General features: G+C 40.8%; 1 protein-coding gene across 1 annotated transcript in view; it reads left to right on the top strand.

The window, feature by feature from the left end:
- abca3b (ATP-binding cassette, sub-family A (ABC1), member 3b) overlaps positions 1 to 18,863 on the top strand; it is a 34,482-nt gene extending 15,619 nt beyond the window's left edge. The window contains exons 9-31 of the mRNA XM_085454259.1: positions 2,578 to 2,751; positions 2,871 to 3,052; positions 4,237 to 4,383; positions 4,573 to 4,702; positions 4,805 to 4,959; positions 5,345 to 5,500; positions 5,612 to 5,822; positions 6,025 to 6,175; positions 6,773 to 6,871; positions 8,295 to 8,493; positions 8,580 to 8,886; positions 8,971 to 9,244; positions 11,065 to 11,269; positions 11,388 to 11,607; positions 12,534 to 12,692; positions 12,815 to 12,987; positions 14,463 to 14,591; positions 14,708 to 14,902; positions 15,008 to 15,195; positions 15,291 to 15,461; positions 15,558 to 15,754; positions 16,287 to 16,360; positions 16,979 to 18,863. Of these exons, the coding sequence (XP_085310385.1) occupies positions 2,578 to 2,751; positions 2,871 to 3,052; positions 4,237 to 4,383; positions 4,573 to 4,702; positions 4,805 to 4,959; positions 5,345 to 5,500; positions 5,612 to 5,822; positions 6,025 to 6,175; positions 6,773 to 6,871; positions 8,295 to 8,493; positions 8,580 to 8,886; positions 8,971 to 9,244; positions 11,065 to 11,269; positions 11,388 to 11,607; positions 12,534 to 12,692; positions 12,815 to 12,987; positions 14,463 to 14,591; positions 14,708 to 14,902; positions 15,008 to 15,195; positions 15,291 to 15,461; positions 15,558 to 15,754; positions 16,287 to 16,360; positions 16,979 to 17,110 (4,028 nt within the window). The 3' untranslated portion in view covers positions 17,111 to 18,863. The remainder of the gene's footprint in view (positions 1 to 2,577; positions 2,752 to 2,870; positions 3,053 to 4,236; positions 4,384 to 4,572; positions 4,703 to 4,804; positions 4,960 to 5,344; positions 5,501 to 5,611; positions 5,823 to 6,024; positions 6,176 to 6,772; positions 6,872 to 8,294; positions 8,494 to 8,579; positions 8,887 to 8,970; positions 9,245 to 11,064; positions 11,270 to 11,387; positions 11,608 to 12,533; positions 12,693 to 12,814; positions 12,988 to 14,462; positions 14,592 to 14,707; positions 14,903 to 15,007; positions 15,196 to 15,290; positions 15,462 to 15,557; positions 15,755 to 16,286; positions 16,361 to 16,978) is intronic.
- The last annotated feature ends 109 nt before the right edge of the window (positions 18,864 to 18,972 follow it).

The following is an 18,972-nucleotide window of genomic DNA, read 5'->3' on the forward strand; positions in this document are numbered from 1 at the left end:
TTAGCGGTTGAGTATAGCACTTAATATTTAATGGTTTTTAGTTTGTTTTTGCCGTTTCTTGGTGATCAGAAGTGTTGTGTTCCCTTTTAAAAAAGAGCAAGTCACTTTCAGTTCTTTCCATCTTCAGTCGAGTGAAATTCAAGCTCGCCTGCTTGGCCTGGACAACCTCCCCAATAAAGGAAACTATTTAAATCTCTCCTTTCCCATGATCCCTTTCCTTTGCTCTCTTCCTCATTCAAAGCTCCTCATTCAGACTAGCAGCCTCTTCTTTCAGCTTTCTACAGCGAAGTATCTTGAGCTCCAAATGCTTCTCTGCTTCAGTGTCTTGCAGTATTTTCAAAGAGCACTTATTTGCTTGTTTTTACTTTGATTTTTTTTAAAATTTCCACTTGCTCTCATAAGAAACATGAACTCTATGACGGTAATGCCTAGGCTTTTAATTGAAGGAAACACCTTAAAAACCTCCATTTAGTTGTTTACACTGATGTTTTGACTTCTCTCACATTCAGATGTACTGCGTCTCTGCTCTGAGTAATGAATATGATGTGCTTAGTCACCTGCCCTGACAGTTTTCATTTGGTGCTTGAACATGAAAAGGTGCCCTGCCTTTTCTCTCTGAACAATGCTCTAATTGTAACATTTGACAACCTTATTAAAATCATTAAAACTAATCTCATTGAACTAAAAAAACCCCAAAATAAAAATAACTCTGTCATGTTGTTTTCCTTCTGACCCTAGACAATGAAATCATTATATATTGAACCCCAGCTGGGTTCAAGGGTTTTGGTTCTAAGTGTTGACTTGGAGGCGGTAGAGGAAGAAGGGGGAGACGAGGCTTTTGCAGAAAATTGGCAAGAAAAAAAAGGATCCTCGAGTGACCTACACGGCAATTTTTATAAACAAAACAACAACAAAGATGGGCTGTTTTTCTGCCCTCGCTGTCTTTGTACGCGCAGCCGTGTGCACATACCCAGTGATGTGGTTTTTAAGAATAGATGATGGTACTTTGTAAATGCATGTTCCAAGCAGGCTCAAAATGTCACATTGTCTGTAACAAGTGGTTTTTGATGAGGTCTGTCAGGCTGTCTACAAATGGAAGCGCATTACTCTGCTTTCTTCCCCATTTTGCTCATCTCTCTTTTGTCCTATTTAATGCTTTCTTGTAGCTGCACTCAGGCTCGTCTGCCTATCAGAGAAATGGGTTTCTCAGCAAATGTAGTTCTTCTCTCAGTTATTTTCTCCGTCAGCTCTTGTCTACGTGTCTGTTTGAGTTTATCAGGTAGCATTTTGCAGTGTACCTCTTGGGTAACTCATGAGTGGACTGCATAGCTGACTGTTTTTATATATTTATTTAAAAAAAAAAAAAAAAAATATATATATATATATATATATATATATATATATATATATATATATATATATATATATATAAATAAATATATATATATATATATATATATATATATATATATATATATATATATATATATATATATATATATATATATATATATATATATATATATATATATATATATATATATATATATATATATATATATATATATATATATAGTGCTCAGTGAATACCTCAGGCAGCAGAAACCTATATATATATATATATATATATATATATATAGTGCTCAGTGAATACCTCAGGCAGCAGAAACCCAAGAAAGAGGAGGGAGACGAGGAACCATCATGGAAGGACAGGCCCCTGCACGGTATGTACCACCGGCAGATAGAGGAGGTGGCTGATATCCAGAAATCCTACCAGTGGCTGGACTGAAAGACAGCACAGAGGCACTAATCATGGCAGCACAAGAACAAGCTCTGAGCACAAGATCCATAGAGGCTGGGGTCTATCACACCAGGCAAGACCCCAGGTGCAGGCTGTGTAAAGATGCCCCAGAGACAATCCAGCACATAACAGCAGGGTGCAAGATGCTAGCAGGCAAGGCATACATGGAACGCCATAACCAAGTGGCCGGCATAGTGTACAGGAACATCTGTGCCGAGTACAACCTGGAAGTCCCGAGGTCAAAATGGGAGATGCCCCCAAGGGTGGTGGAGAATGACCGAGCTAAGATCCTGTGGGACTTCCAGATACAGACGGACAAAATGGTGGTGGCTAACCAACCGGACATAGTGGTGGTAGACAAACAGAAGAAGACGGCCGTAGTGATCGATGTAGCGGTTCCGAATGACAGCAATATCAGGAAGAAGGAACACGAGAAGCTGGAGAAATACCAAGGGCTCAGAGAAGAGCTCGAGAGGATGTGGAGGGTGAAGGTAACGGTGGTCCCCGTGGTAATCGGAGCACTAGGTGCGGTGACTCCCAAGCTAGGCGAGTGGCTCCAGCAGATCCCGGGAACATCGGAGATCTCTGTCCAGAAGAGCGCAGTCCTGGGAACAGCTAAGATACTGCGCAGGACCCTCAAGCTCCCAGGCCTCTGGTAGAGGACCCGAGCTTGAAGGATAAACCGCCCGCAGGGGCGTGCTGGGTGTATTATTTTTTTTTTAATATTTTGTAAGATGACTGTTGAGTCTGTTTCTTTCTCTTCTGTGTGTTCTTAGCCAATGTGGCGGCAGCAGCGGGGGGCTTCATCTATTTTCTCAGCTATTTGCCTTATTTGTTCCTGTGGCCGCGCTACGACTTACTGAGCCATTCCCAGAAAGTGTCAGCTTGCCTTATCTCCAATGTGGCCATGGCCATGGGCGCACAGCTTATAGGAATGTTTGAAGGCAAAGGTGAGACTTTGATGCGGCAATGTGGCATTCCCAAAATTTGTGATTATTTGTGCACAGCTTTGAAAACATGGAATTTTAATATTAATATAGGTTAATTTTGTCCGTGCCTTGCTCCTCAGGTACAGGAATCCAGTGGTCAAACCTGTTTGACGCTGTTACGGTGGACGATGATTTCTCCATGGCTCAGGTTCTGTGCTTGCTGCTTTTCGATGCTGTGCTGTACGGGATGGTGGCCTGGTACATGGAGGCGGTGTTTCCTGGAGAGTATGGCGTGCCTTTACCATCGTACTTCTTTTTACTGGTATGTTTTAAAAAGGCGTTACTGATGATGTGACAGTAAACGATGAATAGATGAGGGGATATAAGCATGAATGGCTATTTGCGAGCCAAAATTATGAAACTTTTCTGTCTCTCCTTTATTGGCAGCATTAATACCAAGTAGTATTTCAAACTTGAAAGAAACACTGCAACAAATGTAGTCCAATGCAAACACGATGCCGATCATTTTGTTTTTGCAAGTTCAGCGTAATTTGTCTCATTTATTACATTTCACGCTGTGCTCATTAACACATTCACCTTAGTACTTCCCTGGCTATGAGCTCTGCCAAGTTAAACGGGTATTTTCATGCTACCAAAGTCTGCAGGTGGGTGGCGTTAGGCAGCACTAGGGAGTGTCAGTGGTAATTGTTGAGATCTGTTATATCCAAGAGCTTTTCTCTGATAAAATGAAGCTGCTCTCAGTGAAAGTGGTTGTCACATACGGGGGCAGAAGAGTTTCCAAAATAGAGGTCTCAACATGTCGACCAGAGGAAGCCTTGGGTTCAGCTAGTTAGAATAACAGGAAATGTCTGAGTATCTAGAGCCAAAACAAATAAGGTTTATCTATATAACAACTATGAGCGATCACGAAATGGCGTGCCTTTATAGACATGCGCGCCTACACAAAAATAAACTCCTGCTAACCTTTTTCCCAGTTGTCAGGAATTTAAGGGACTGCCAGAAGGGTGTGGATTAGATGTTGACGCACTTTCCTCCATGTCCATTGTGTGAGTGGGTGTCAGATGGTGTTTCTGCTCCGTAAAAAGGGGAGGTTTGACTCCGGTCTTTAGGAAGTGAATCAGGAGGTGGTTTGGCTGGGAAACAATCTCTTCATGCAGAGTGTACATGAACAATAATAATGTTGGCTCGATCTCTCTTTCTTGTGATTAAGTGAATGATTGTGTTCCTCTTCCTTCCTTATGTCAGTGGATGATTACCTGATTCAGTGATAAGTCAGAACACACTGTGTGTGTGTGTGTGTGTAATATACGGTGCTATATTACACACACACACCGTGTGGTTAATATAGGATGCTATATTTGATGTTCTCCTAGTAAAATTATACTGTTAGATATACTGGAAATGAATAGTGAAAATTTGGGGTAAAAGTTTTGGAAGAAATGCTGGTTTACTCCCCTTGTCTTCCCTGACTGTCTTCCTCTGCAGCCTTCATACTGGTGCAGCACCCCTCGCATGGCTTTGGTAAATGAGAAGGAAGAAGAAGAGGATGCTGAAAAGGCCATGAAAGGAGAGTTTATAGAAGAAGAACCTGCTGGACTCGTGTCTGGGATAAAGATTAAACACCTCGCTAAGGTGAGCAGCAAAACACTATGATCCAGAGAGTAATCATGACCACTTTAGCGTACGCTGCAGATGCCCCAGTGGAAAAGAAAGGCCACTAATAACTCCACCGTAGTACTCAGTGTTACTACTAAAAGGTAAATGGACAAAAAGGTTACGCTTCATGCATTCCATTTCTGCTCATGTCACGCGTTTTAACAGGAATTCAAAGTGGGCAACAAGACACGTCAGGCCGTACGAGACCTTACAGTAAACATGTTCGAAGGACAGATCACAGTCCTGCTAGGACACAATGGTGCTGGGAAGACCACAACATTGTCTATGCTAACAGGTTAGACGCCTAAATGCACATGTAAACAAGCAATAAATACACGCACACACATTAAACATGCCCCCTAAATAAAAAATTTAACTACCTTCCTTCATGTTTCAGGCCTGTTTCCTCCCACCAGCGGCAGGGCTTATATCAGTGGTTACGACATCTGTCAGGACATGGCTCTGATCCGACGCAGCCTGGGACTTTGTCCCCAGCACGATGTATTGTTTGATAACCTTACAGTACAAGAGCACCTGCTGTTCTATGCACAGGTATTTACATACTTATGCACTTTTATGTAAAAATACATCTCTATGTACTACACATCCACTATAGCTTAATGTTTCCACTTGCTGTTATACACATTATAGTACGAGGTGTTCACACTGATTCCATTAAAGTGAGTTTAATTGGTTTTGTTTATTAAAAACATTAAAAGCAGCACAAAGCATGTTTTTATTGTACTTTTATTACCTTTTTTTTTTTTTTTTGTCTTTTTCCTCACACAAAAACTTTGTATGAGTTGAGTAGCAAGTGAACTTCTCCATTTTCTGCACTTTCCTGCTGTCTCCCAGCCTCTCAGTTTGTATTAACGTAAATTAGCTGCAGAAAAAACAGATGACAACCTGATCCATTTGTTGTCTACTTTATATCCAGCTGAAAGGCTACTCCAAAGACAAGATTCCAGATGAGGTGGACCGGATAATCCGTATCTTAAACCTCGAGGATAAGCGACATGCTCGTTCCAAGACCCTCTCTGGTGGCATGAAGAGAAAACTTTCTATTGGGATTGCTCTCATTGGAGACTCCAAGGTCTGGAATTAAAAAACAACAACAACCAAAGAACATTAGAGTCATTTGAGTAAAATGTGTAAGTATGGGTGGACTACTGCAAACCTTCTTTTCCTTTCTGCCCATCTGCAGGTTGTCATGTTAGATGAGCCCACATCAGGTATGGATCCATCAGCACGACGTGGCACCTGGGACCTTCTGCAAGGGGAGAAACGCGGCCGCACCATCCTGCTCACCACACACTTTATGGACGAGGCTGACCTGCTCGGTGATCGAATTGCCATCATGGCAGGAGGAGAGCTGCAGTGCTGCGGCTCACCACTCTTTCTCAAGAATAAATATGGTTAGTGAAAGCATACTGTACTCTCAGATGGATTCTTGAAAGGCAGTTTTTCTTTCCTAGACTAGCGGTGGTATTACAAAAGCATGCATTGAAATTTTGCTGTTTTGTTTCAACAGAAATACTGCACGTGGACCAACTCACATGCAGTTTAACTATTCTTGGGACTGATTCTGTAAATGTCTTATGTAATATTTTTAACCAGGTGCTGGATACCACATGGTGATCGTCAAGGATGCTCTTTGTAACGTGTCCGAGATCACCCGCCTTGTTCACATGTATGTTCCCAATGCCACTCTGGAGAGCAGCGCTGGAGCTGAGCTCTCTTATATTCTTCCCAAAGAAAGCACCAGCAGGTGAGCATTGATCATACGCACAAAAACACAGCGTGCGGACTGACCTCTTTGTAAGAAAGACAACAGGCTAGAAGTCACACCGGGTGAAATGAACAACTACTATTAGACTGAAAAAACTGAAAGACTCGGGGTTAGACATACAGGGACATTGGAGTTATTTCATTCAAGTATACAAAGAAAAACAGCAACTGAATAATAAAATAGTCATATAATAAAAGATGTAATAAACTGTAGTATTTTAACACATTATGCGCAATAAAATGTAGTTATTTAGGAAATTGTTCTGCTCTCACATGTCTTTTTATTGCAGACGATTATGTATGTATGGGGAAGGAAAAGAACAAAGAAAAAATGGAGTGAGGGAAAAGCATGGAAATATTACTTTGAACTGTTAGAAATGGGTCAACAGATTATACAATACCACAAATTGAATCAGTGAATGTATTTAATAACTCAAGCCAGCTTTTCATTAAAAATGTAACTCATTTTCACTTGACTACTGGTGACATGATTATATTAAATAAAGGTAGCAGCAATTTTGGCTCTGTGTTTTGTTTTTTTAATTTTATAATCAAACTCTTTGTTGCTTTCTATCAGGTTTGAATTGCTGTTTGCTGAGCTGGAGATGAACAGAGAGGAGCTGGGCATCGCCAGCTATGGCGCTTCAGTAACTACTATGGAAGAGGTTTTCCTCAGGTAGGAAATATAGGACAAGTGACAGTTTTTCTCTCCCTTAAAGTCATTTTTCTCTCGGGTATCACAGAAAATTAGTCTCTGATCTGTAAAAATACCATTTTTGTAAAATTAAAAGCTTTAAAATGACGGATCACAAAGGCAATAAAATATTTTCTGGGGAGAATTTTAGTGAAGATGGGGATAAAACTGGTTCAGAGCGTACTTAAGTAGTAGGTTTAATTAAGTTCAACTGACTCTGATCACATGGGGGACATTATGTTTGCTATCAAATGTTTGCTCTAAAGTCTATGAAGATTCAGTGAATTTTGGAGAAGGAAGTGGTTTTCTTCCGGACGTTTTCAACAGTAGGAGTTGAGCCTGCACAGAAAAAATGAATGCTATCAGAACCTCCTTCCACAACACACTGCTCCTTCCCTGTCATCAGCTTCCAATGTAATCTAAAACAGAGTATGCTGTTGCAAAAATGGGTTAAAGGACACTATGGATCGAAGCGTGACAATGATATTTCTCTATATAGTGTCGTCATCAGTCAGGTATCACTTGGAGCCAAACGGTGTGCAGACCTTTCCTCCTTCTTTTACGTAACGTAAGATAGTGTTACATTCACAAGCAGTAGTGTAAGACTAAATGTCTTCTAGTATATAAAACAGTATGGACGTGATAGAAAAGGTTATAGTTGCTTCTAGTCGTAGGTATAGGGTGTTCAGTGCCTGAATCTTTTACGCTTTACTGAAAATCGTTTTTGGAATTTGTGGAACTTTAGACGCCACCTTTGATAGAAATAAAATATAAAAAAATTTGCTTGCAAACTCAACTCTTCCTGATCCACTGCAGTCCCAGCCGCCTTATTCAGTTATTTTTTTCTTCCCCTTGGATTTAATATGCGTATCTGTGGCAACGATCACAAGACCGCATCCACTGCGGAAGGCTTACGCTGTGCTACTTCAGCTGGCACGAGTTTAACATTTGTATTTGCTGCTGTTCAGGCCTCATTATTTATGATTCATACTGAGAATCCAGCAGCGTGTTCTGGCCATTGACACGTTGCACCAAAGAAAAGCTGCTGTTGGAGCGTTTGGTCGTTTAGCTTCTTTCGTTCATTCATATTTTACAGCCGAGTGTAATAACTCCATTACACAATGCTGCCAATTAATTATTATCAAACTATAATTATTCACAACAAATAAATCACCTTTTAATAGTGTTTTCCTGAGATTTTGTTGCTAATTTGTTATTGAGTCGGTGTTGAGTTGAAAAGCTTTAAAATGTAACTCATAAACAGTTGATATTTAATGTTAAACTATCTAAACTATCTAAATTTTATTTTTATTTTTTGTGTCAGCTATAAAACCAATGGTGTTTTGTTTTGTTTTTTCTTTGTTTTTTTTTCAGTGGATAAAATGAGATTTATTTGTGTTTCCAGAGTTGGAAAGCTGGTGGACTCTAGTTTGGATATCCAGGCGATCCAGCTGCCAGCCCTGCAGTACCAACATGAGAGACGCTCTCATGACTGGACCATGGATGATGCCAGCAGCATCAGCGGCTTGACTGATGTCACTGACTTCACAGACAGCGGCACACTCATCTCAGAAGACTGCTCCAACATTAAGCTGAACACCGGGGTAAGACAGAGGAATAAAAGCGATGCTCAGTGTCTTTTTAGCGAATTTGCTCTGTTGATTGAAGCTCCCATTTTCTCCTGTAACAGGTCAGACTACACCTGCAGCAGTTCTATGCCATGTTCCTAAAGAGGGCGCTGTACAGCTGGAGAAACTGGAAGGTGATGGTGGCTCAGTTCCTGGTCCCTCTTGTCTTCACTGTTGTGGCTTTATTTGTGGCACGCACCCTTCCCAGTCATAATGATGCTCCGAAACTGAGTCTGGGACTCAGTCGCTATGGTCCCACCAGGGTTCCCGTTTCTCTGCAGTCTGGGGCAGGACCCCTGGCTTCTGCCTGGGCAAGCGTATACGGTTCCCAGCTCTCTGCCCAGCTTGGCGAACTTACCAATGCTACTGGTAAGCGTAACGAGGAGGACAAATGCTTGGTGTTGCTGCTCACTTTTGGTATTTACTGATCGTAAGCCTTCGTTCTCCCTGTAGACTTCAACGATTACATCCTAACTCAGGCGGACGAAGAAGGAGGCAGCTTTAACGAGCACTGCGTGGTGGGCGCTGTTTTTCGAGGTAGCAGCAACCACTTTGCAGAAGCTACAGCCTACTTTAACAACGAGGGCTACCACACACCTGCCACAGCACTCATGATGGTGGACAATGCCCTGTTCAAACTTCTAGCAGGGCCGAATGCTTCCATCCAGGCAGGCAATTATCCCATGCCACGCAACCTGTCTGAGAGTGCTCAGAACCAGCTCTCAGAGTGAGTAGAGAAAGGATGGGGTAGTATTTGCTAGCAGTGGGAATCAGCAGATATCCCATGATGCGATATTATCACAATACTTCCTTTAGGATTCAATATTATTGTGATTTCTAATATTTTGTTAATCCGAAGCATCACAATAACACATATTGCGATTTTTCACATTTTTTTTTCAACTGCAGATTAAGATAAAAAAAGTTCAACTTTTGACGATATCTGAAGTCAGTCTTCCATCAGTGTTTGATTTGGTCATTACATGCACTCTGTTTCTATTAATACAGCAATTAACTGTCATAAATTGTTGAAAATCACATATCTGTTGCTGTATACATAGACAGGAATTCCCATTTAACTATTATAGTTGTGCTTCAGCAAGTCTAATGAGTCGAGTCCCCTCGAGTTGTGCTTATTGACAAAGATGGCAACACGCTGGCAATCTGTTTGCAGATTTAGAACGATTATTCGCAACACTTCGACAATCTCCCTGAGAGTGAACGCAGTCAGTCCAAGTCAGACTGCAGTAATTTTGCCTCCTGCCACAGGCGACCTGTACAATCACGAGTGAACAGCTAAAGGCAACCATTTAGTCGCCACAATTTGCAATCGATCACAAAATGTGAAAAACAAAAAACTATATAATCACCACGCAGCCACCATTTTTCTTCTTTTTTTGGAGATGCAAGGAGGTTGTTTTCCTATTTTGACTTGTGGGACTGAGCCGTTAGCTGGCTCTGAATTAGGACGTAGTGTTGGCTGGTTTTTCAGTTGAGCCAGTTTAATGTTTCCTCTGCTCTGGATGTTGGTGCATGAGATGAACCTTGTTGTTCATAGTATTTTAATTTGATTTTTTTAATTAAAAATTTTCAATTCTATGCTGGATCAGTTGAGACTGAGCCTAGTATTTGCTCAGTCTCAAAAACTTCAAACATTCAGACTAATTAATAGAAGTTAGTTTAAGAGCACAGTTCCAAGCAACTTAAAAATCACAGAAATTAGACAGATAGAAGTTAGATTTTCTCAATTTAGTCATTTTTGTATGTGATGCGTACACCTAGGGCTTTCCTTGAATCAGAATTTTAGATTTTTCTAAAAACAACAACAAAAAAAACAATGAGCACATGTGTACTCCTGTTCAAATGAAGCTCTTTCCTTTCACGCAAAGAAGGTGTGAGTGAGTAAACAGCTGAAACCAATTCACAGCACTTCCCAGTATGAAGTAACTAACATCTCTCCTCTCCAGCTTCAAACAGTTTTCTCGTGTTTGATGTTGCAGGATGGTTGCTCTACAATATTTTTAATTTCACTGTCACGAGGCTCAAACATTCAAAGTGTTGCTGTGTTTTTTCTCTAGTCGAGCTCATTAATACCCTTTACTGTTTGGAAAATAACCCTGCAGTGATGAGGGTGAGCCAAAGTGACACATCATTGTTACATGAAGCAGATTTGCTTCCTTTCTTTTAGGGTGACTAAACCCATGTGTAGCTGAAAACCTTGGGTGTTTTTTTCACTGTGGACTTAGAAAAAATGATCTCTCCACTGCTTGTCCACCTACAGCAAATGAGGCAGACACAGACAGTGGAACATTTTGCTGCTGGGTATCATCCCTAAAGTGTTGGTAGAGACCAACACACCACCACACCAGTCTTAACAGGGTTAAGATTTCTGGTTTCTGAAATATAAATCAGGCATTTAAATTGTATTCAAGTTATGTTATAGCAGTAAGACTTGGGACATAGAAAGACGCCCTGTCTGCAACCTTTTCCCACCTCTTTTCCATCTTGTGGTGTAATCGTCGCACTCTTTCATTCCATTTTATGTAGGAGTAAGACAGGGTTTGCCATTGCTATCAACCTGATGTATGGGATGGCCTCCCTGTCCAGCACTTTTGCCCTGCTGCTTGTAACAGAGTCCTCCATCAAGTCCAAGCATGTGCAGCAGGTCAGCGGCGTCTACCTGGCAAACTTCTGGTTTTCAGCCCTGCTTTGGGACCTGGTCAACTTCCTGCTGCCTTGTCTCCTCATGCTGGTCAGTATGACATCTGTTACTACTGCAATACTCAGACAGGATAATAAGGCAGATTGATTGGTTTCAATATAGGGTTTTGTGAATCTGTTGTATGCATATATGTGTATATTTCTTTCAGGTGGTGTTCCAGGCTTTTGGAATCAGTGCTTTTCTAGAGGACAACCACCTTATAGATGTGTTGTTGTTACTTCTGCTGTACGGCTGGGCTGTGGTGCCTCTTATGTACCTGCTCAGCTTCCTCTTCTCCACTGCTGCTACTGCATATACGCGCCTCACCATCTTCAACATGATCTCAGGCACTGCTACCTTTCTGGCTGTCACCATCTTGACGATCCCAGGTGAGAGCGGTTATGGATGGTCACCAGTCAAAATACGACAGCCCCTCTTTTTCATACTGCTAGTTGTTTTTTAGGTACACTTGTTTACAAATGAACAAATTTTAAATTAGCCAATCACATGGCAGCAACTCAGTTCATTTAGACATTCAGACACATATTCAAGGCGACCTGCTAAAGTTAAAAACAAGTATCATAACAGGGACGAAAGGTGATTTAAGTGACTGAATGTGGCATTGATGTTGGTGACAGACAGACTGCTACATCAGCAGAAGACCACATCTGGTGCCACTGTTATGAAGAGGAAAGTCAGGGTGTAGTTCACACGGGCTCACCAAAATTAGACAATAGCAGATTAGAAAAACATTGCCTGGCCTGATGAGTCCCATTTTCTGCTATAACCTTCAGTGTGTTGGGTTTAAAATTCAGAGTAAACATGAAAGGATGGATCCTTCCAGCCTTGTATCAACGGTTCAGGCTGCTGGTGATGTAATGAAGTGGAGGATATTTTATTGCTCCACTTAGCATCAACTGAGCATCATTTAAACACCACAGCCTGCCTGAGGACTGTTGGTGACCATGTCCATCAATTTATGACCACAGTGTTGGCTGCTAGCAAGGTGTACCTATTAAAGTGACCAGAGCTTTTACGGCTCAATATTTTTTCCATTTCCATTCCTGTCCTTCACTGAATACAATAGACAGTATAAGTATGTGTGGGAAGTCAGTGAAGAATCATGTTTTATTACCTCCTACTGGTAAACTGGATTAACTTTGTGAAAAGGAGTGGGTTTGTGAGACGTACTTGTGATGAGAACCCTGGATCTCTACACACTCGTTTAGGTCCTCGTGGGGAAAAAAGATGAAGAATGCTTAAAAAATAAATCCATCCCGTTAAATATATTTTTATTATAATATTTCCTGTCTAGAGTTGGAGTTGCAGCACATGTCACACTTGCTGGATAAGGTGTTCCTGATCTTCCCAAACTACTGCCTGGGAATGTCCTTCAGCCAGTTCTACCAGAACTATGAATATATCTCGTTTTGCACCTCCAGTTTTATGACTGAATTAATCTGCAAGCAATATAGTAAGTACTGCCTAAAAGATTAATCGCTTGATTTTTATTCTTAAAAGTTATTTTATTTGTGCCGCGAGTACAGAAGTTTACTTGTGAAGTGCAGAGGTAACCTGGTGATTCTCTGTTTGTAGACATCACATACCAGCGAAACTACTTCTCAATGTCAGAGCCCGGGGTGGGACGATTTCTCGTGGCCTTCTCCGTGCAGGGTGTGGTCTTCATCATTCTGCTGTTTGTCATCGAGCTGCAGTGCATCCACACTCTCTGGAGACTTTTCACCTCACTGTTCAGGAGGAGCAAAAAGGTAGATGAATTAAGAGGGTGCTTAAAAAGACTAAAATATTTCTTCATGGTTAATTTGCAAACATTTCTGCTACTAGTGTGGTCTATATTATGTTGCATTTGAAATGCGGTCAGTTTGAATTGTGTTTTTTATTTTTTCCAAGGGAACAGTTTTGAGTCTTGGAGGAATTAAATATTGATTAGTATATTAATCTGCTTCACCAGAATAGATACCCTTGAGGCACTTGGTAGTTCTAAAATGGATTACCACCTCTGCATTCATCCTCACAAGGACATAATATTTGGAGCTGTAAAATCCATGCAAAGCTGAACAGTTGGACTTTAGGGATTATTTGACATTGAAAAATTGCATATGAAATTATCATTTGTGTTGCTAATTTAAGAAAACACCTCAGAGCTAAAACTAGAAGTAAAAGTGATTAGGTGATTGTAAGAAAAAAGATTTATTTCATTTGTGAAACAGTCACAATCTCGGTCATTTTCTCTTTTCTCGTGTTGAAGATTAACTGATCTTTCTTTGCAGTGGAAGGCTGTAAACTCTGGTGTCAGGCTGGTCGGACACAAAAGGCTTTTGAAAGATGTCATGTTTGAGTATACGGGTCAGGGTTATGACTAATGATCGCAGAAAACATTCTATTTTTAATATTTAGTGCTTACGTTTGAATTTGTGAAGTGGTGCGCATGCGGAATTTCTCAAGGGTGCACTGTGACACTATGCATGGCTATTGTGGTGGTCCATGGAGATAATATTATTAGTATTGGGTGCAGCTGAGGCTCAGAAGAGAGAGCGTGACCTTTACTAATTAGAAGTTTGGTAGTTTGATACATGGCTCCTCCAACCTACCTGAAAAAGAATCCTTGGGCCAGATATTGAAAGGGCCTACGCATAGACAAAGCCACGTGAATGAAGCTTGTTGTAAGAAAGCACTGACTGTGCTCAAATTGCCATATTTACGCTGCTACAATGATAAATGCATATATTAATTATGGCCACTATGGGTTTTTGCTCATACTGATCATCTATAGCTTCAGACTGCTTTAAATGCTCAGTTTCAGATTGTTTTTAGGTCACTCAGCTAAAGGTCAGATTAAACCATGGCGAGGTGTCCATTGTCCATCTCTCTTATAATGCCAGTATTTTATTAATGGGCATGTTATTCTGAAGGTCCAGCTCTAAAATGATTGTTTTGTTGTGTTTCCCACAGACCCACTCATGTCAGCGATGCACACTGCAAAGACAGCTGCACAATGTTTCCTAAAATAGCTACTTACCAAATCCTAAGACCCTATATGCTCTTTTTAAGGGAATCAGTTGAAACATGTTTCTGCAGTGTAACTGACCTAAAACGGACTTGTCTTATCCAAAATGGCACATAGAAAGCTATTTCACATAGAAACTGTGTGCATAGAAATGCAATTATCTGATCCCTTTTAATATCAGGTGGATATCATGTCATTTTTTGGTGTGTTTTTTAGGTACCCATGGCAACAGCACTGCTCCCAGAGGACCGAGATGTTGCCGATGAGAGGAAGCGGGTTCTGGAGTGCCAGCCGATAGTAGAGTCTATGGTTGGTAGCCCCCTCATTCTGCAGGAGCTCAGCAAAGTAAGTGGCTTAGCTGTATTTTGCTTATTTGCAAAGGTCTTGACTTATTTTTTAAATACTTGGACTGAGTGTCCCAATTTTGAAATACATGTAAAACTGTTATCTCCTCTTCACAGGTGTACAGCAGCGGGGAGAGTCTCCTGGCTGTGGACAGGCTGTCTCTCGCTGTAGGAAAAGGGGAGTGTTTCGGCCTGCTGGGCTTCAATGGAGCAGGAAAGACCACGACTTTCAAGATGTTGACAGGCGATGAGAGCGTCACGTCTGGAGATGCTTTCATTGATGGATACAGCATCCGGAGAGACATTAAGAAGGTAAGAGGGAGGGAGATGGGAGAATCCACAAAGTCTAGAGTGGCGAACTACACTGCTTTCAACACACACAAATATTTAAAAAGAAGATTTATCTCTGTATAACAGGTGCAGCAGCGCATAGGGTACTGTCCTCAGTTTGATGCAGTATTGGACCACATGACAGGAAGAGAAACTCTGAGTATGTACGCCCGGCTCAGAGGAATCCCAGAGAAGTACGTGTCTGGCTGCGTGGAGAATGTCCTGCGCTCGCTGCTGTTGGAGCCTCATGCTGATAAACTGGTCCGCAGCTACAGGTAGGTAGCTCTTTGGTGGAGGGAGGATACACATGTTATCCTGAAGAATGCTTGAAAAAGTTTTTCTAATAATGTGGCGTAATGCACATATGCAGCGGCGGTAATAAGCGGAAGCTGAGCGCAGGAATGGCTCTGATTGGTGGGCCTCCTGTCATCTTCCTCGATGAACCTTCGACTGGGATGGACCCCGTTGCCAGGAGGCTGCTGTGGGACGCTGTTACACGCACACGGGAGTCTGGCAAGGCTATAATCATCACTTCTCATAGGTACATGCTAAAGAATATGGTAGATAGCAGCTGATTTGCTCCATCTAGTTAAGCTTACACCTACCTAACTTTCCCACCGATATGTTCGTTCATCAGTATGGAGGAGTGTGAGGCCCTGTGCACCAGGCTGGCAGTGATGGTCAACGGTCAGTTCAAGTGCCTCGGGAGTCCCCAACATCTAAAGAGCAAGTTTGGCAGTGGCTACACGCTGCTGGCTAAAGTCCATGTAGAAGCTGAACTGGAGCACAGCGACCTGCTGCTATTTAAAGACTTCATTGAAAGCACCTTCCCAGGTCAGAGCCTCGTGATAGAAGAGTTGTTTCAATATTTCTAAATCTAACTATAAATACTTCTCATAAAAAATGTGAGTTACTAGAAGTAAGTTCTCAGGGATTGAAAATACCAAGATCATAAATAATTATATATATCTTAAGCTTCAAGCATGGCATTGCATGTTGAGGAAATTCTACCTGTTGTGGCTGTTTGCTGCCACTTGGTGGTGTTATGACTATATCCAATAACAAAAATGTATGCTACTCTTTCTCAAAAGACAGAAGCCATAATATCCAAAGACCTTACTCTTAATAAACTATACAATGAAGTTCCTTTTCTTCGTGGTGAAGCCTTTTAAATCCTTTTAATGAGTCTGTATTTGACCAATGCGGTCAAACCGAAATATTCCAAAAGGGTAAACAACACACAAGCGGCACATTTACAGTTTACTGAAACACTCAAGTGGGACGATAAGCTCATCAGATTAAGCTATTATTTTCAAAGTAAAAGAATAACAAAGCAAATGTAACTGTCAGTTTTCTTCCACAACAGGAAGTCAGCTCAAGGATGAACACCAGGGAATGGTGCATTACCATTTGACTGACAAAACACTAACCTGGGCACAGGTACAGTTACTTTTGATCTTTTACCCTGCATCTGTTTGTCTATACTTTAATTGATCGTATTATGTTCTATTTTCTTACGTTTACCCCTGACCTATCCCTGGATAAGTGAAAAAAAGATGAATGCACAAATGATGGAAATTATATTTATTTTTGTCCTTTTTTTTTTTTTTTTAATTATTGTTTTTAGTCATCTGTGAGTCAACTTTGAAGTAGATCGCTCACAAATAAAAAAATAAGTCCCTGCACTTGTGCTGTGTTATATCTCCCTCTATTGGACAAAATAGTAACTACATTGTTTAAGTCAGTTTTTTCTAGTCCTCTTGTAACTTGATCAAGGTTTCAACTTGACATTTTCCACGTCTTGATTGCCGTGTTTTAATTTTAAAGTCTGTATTCATATCATAACTTTAACATACAAACTTGCTGTGATACATGGTGCACAAAATGCCTTGGAAAATACTGAAAAACAAAAAAATGTATATATAAAAGCTAACCGGTATTTGGATGTGCATGAAAAAGTAGATTTCTTTTTTTTTGTCTGCTTAACTGTGTGCAAATTAAAGGTATTAAATGTGATCTTCACTTTTCCATGTCCTCTCTTTCTCAACTCCCATCTAGGTGTTTGGCACTTTGGAGGCAGCCAAAGAGAAATACCACATTGAAGACTACTGCGTGAGTCAGATATCACTGGAGCAGGTGTTCCTTAGCTTTGCCCAGTTTCAGCACTGCACACAGAGCGAGAGGAACTAGGTGAAGAATCTGTCCATCCCATCGCCCATTTCCTACACTACGTGCACACGGCCCTTACGCAGGGACTTGCCTCGGTTACATCGCCAGGCGTGGAGAGGAGAACACAGTTCATCTCCAGCGCCGTTTTTAAACCTTGAACACGAACACACACTCTGCGGGTCAGTGGCAAACACCAACTTCAGCGTTTCTTTTATTGTATCACCCGGATGTGTCTTTCTTTGGTCACTCATGCCATTTGCTGTTGTTTAAAAGTAGAAGAACTGATTCTGATTACGACACGATTACACTGACTCTTTTTAGCGAGGTCAAACAAAGAAAACTGCATCACTCAATAGATACTACCACTACTATGAAATGTGTGTGACAGGGATTATTTGTGTGTTTTAATTGAGTGTACAGTCTGTCATTTTGTTATTTATGATTTTTATTACTTTTTGTGTGTGTTCAAAAATGTGTGCTTTATTTCGGTGACTGTCAATCATTGCAAGAGAACGGACCACTCCAGTTGATTTTATTGTGTAACTGTCGCACACCTTTGAGCCCTATCTAACAAATGAGGGTTCCTGTTTCTTTATGTCGCCCTTATGAAGAAGGACTGTTTTTGTTTTTTTCCTTAAGAGCCTCTTAATGTTGTTGCCAGATGTACATAATGCGATGTGTTCATGGTACTAAAACCATTTACTCATTTAAAGCCTGTTTTGGAATCATTAATGGATGCATGCCTAAAATAGGACTTGCAAAATGCACGAAACTGGGAGAGCAGAGAGCTGCTAGTGAACAATAGAAGGCCGTCCAGACTGAGGATTAATCCACAGGGTACATTTAGTCTCTTCTTAGAGCATTTACTACATCTCAATTTTCAGCTCCTGTTAGGTAACTATTCAGTTTTCTGCCCAACAAAAGTACAGGAACAGTGTGTTACTATGTGGATATCAGCTTCAGTGCTTACGTCGAAGCTGTTTATAAAAAAAGAAAAAACCCACAAAGTGACGCTGGAGATTTTACTCGTGCCATTGTTCTGGTGAAACTCAAAGTCTTTCAATTAAAATTGGCCTAGAACACCGAGACTGCAATGACCTTTTATTGTTTTTTTCCATCAGCTGTGCAATTCACATGCTGCACCTGTGCATGTGTAAAGACAGCGACAGATAAAATGGGAGCCCACTTCCTGGATTCATCCCAGAGTCTGCAAAACAGATTGAAGACTTTTAATGTCTCCAAAAACGAATTCTTACTCAGTATCCTGCTGTTGCAATCTGGGATAACCACACCGAGTCCTTTACTTGACATTGCTGTCCTCAAAGAAACACTTCCGAGAAATGAAATGAATGTATACCGTCTTACACACAAAAAGCTCTCTGACAGCTGTATTAACAGCTTGATATATCCGCAGTGCTTTCTTTATGCTAAACAAGAAACTGATATTCCTAAAAACCCCACAGATGTGTTGCTTAGAGGTTTTCAAAGGTTTTTACATTATAATTTCTGTGTATTTGCACAAATCCTCTTTCATTATGTGTGTGACTTGAAATAACAGCATTGTTAGACAAGTAGAAAAATGATAAACATTTAAAAGGTTTGCGCTGCTGATATTGAAGAATGTTTAACGCTGAAATGTGGTGTATCAAATTTAAAAAGGGAATTTACATCATTGTAATTGTGTACTGTACTGTACCATGCCATGGGACTGACTTTGTCAACTCTAAATGTATCGCTACTCTTTTTAAATTAAATAATGCTCTATGCAAAAGGATGCAAAGCCCAGTGTGGGATCCTGTTTTTATATTTCAGTTTGTTCAGCATTTGTCCTGAATGGTTTTGCCACCAGAGGTAAGTGGTGAAGGGTTTTGAGTTTATTTTGT

Source organism: Copadichromis virginalis, linkage group LG4 (assembly GCF_057382275.1).
Source record: "Copadichromis virginalis isolate Kocher_CV1m ecotype Utaka linkage group LG4, C_Virginalis_male_GT1.1, whole genome shotgun sequence".
NCBI lineage: Eukaryota > Metazoa > Chordata > Actinopteri > Cichliformes > Cichlidae > Copadichromis > Copadichromis virginalis.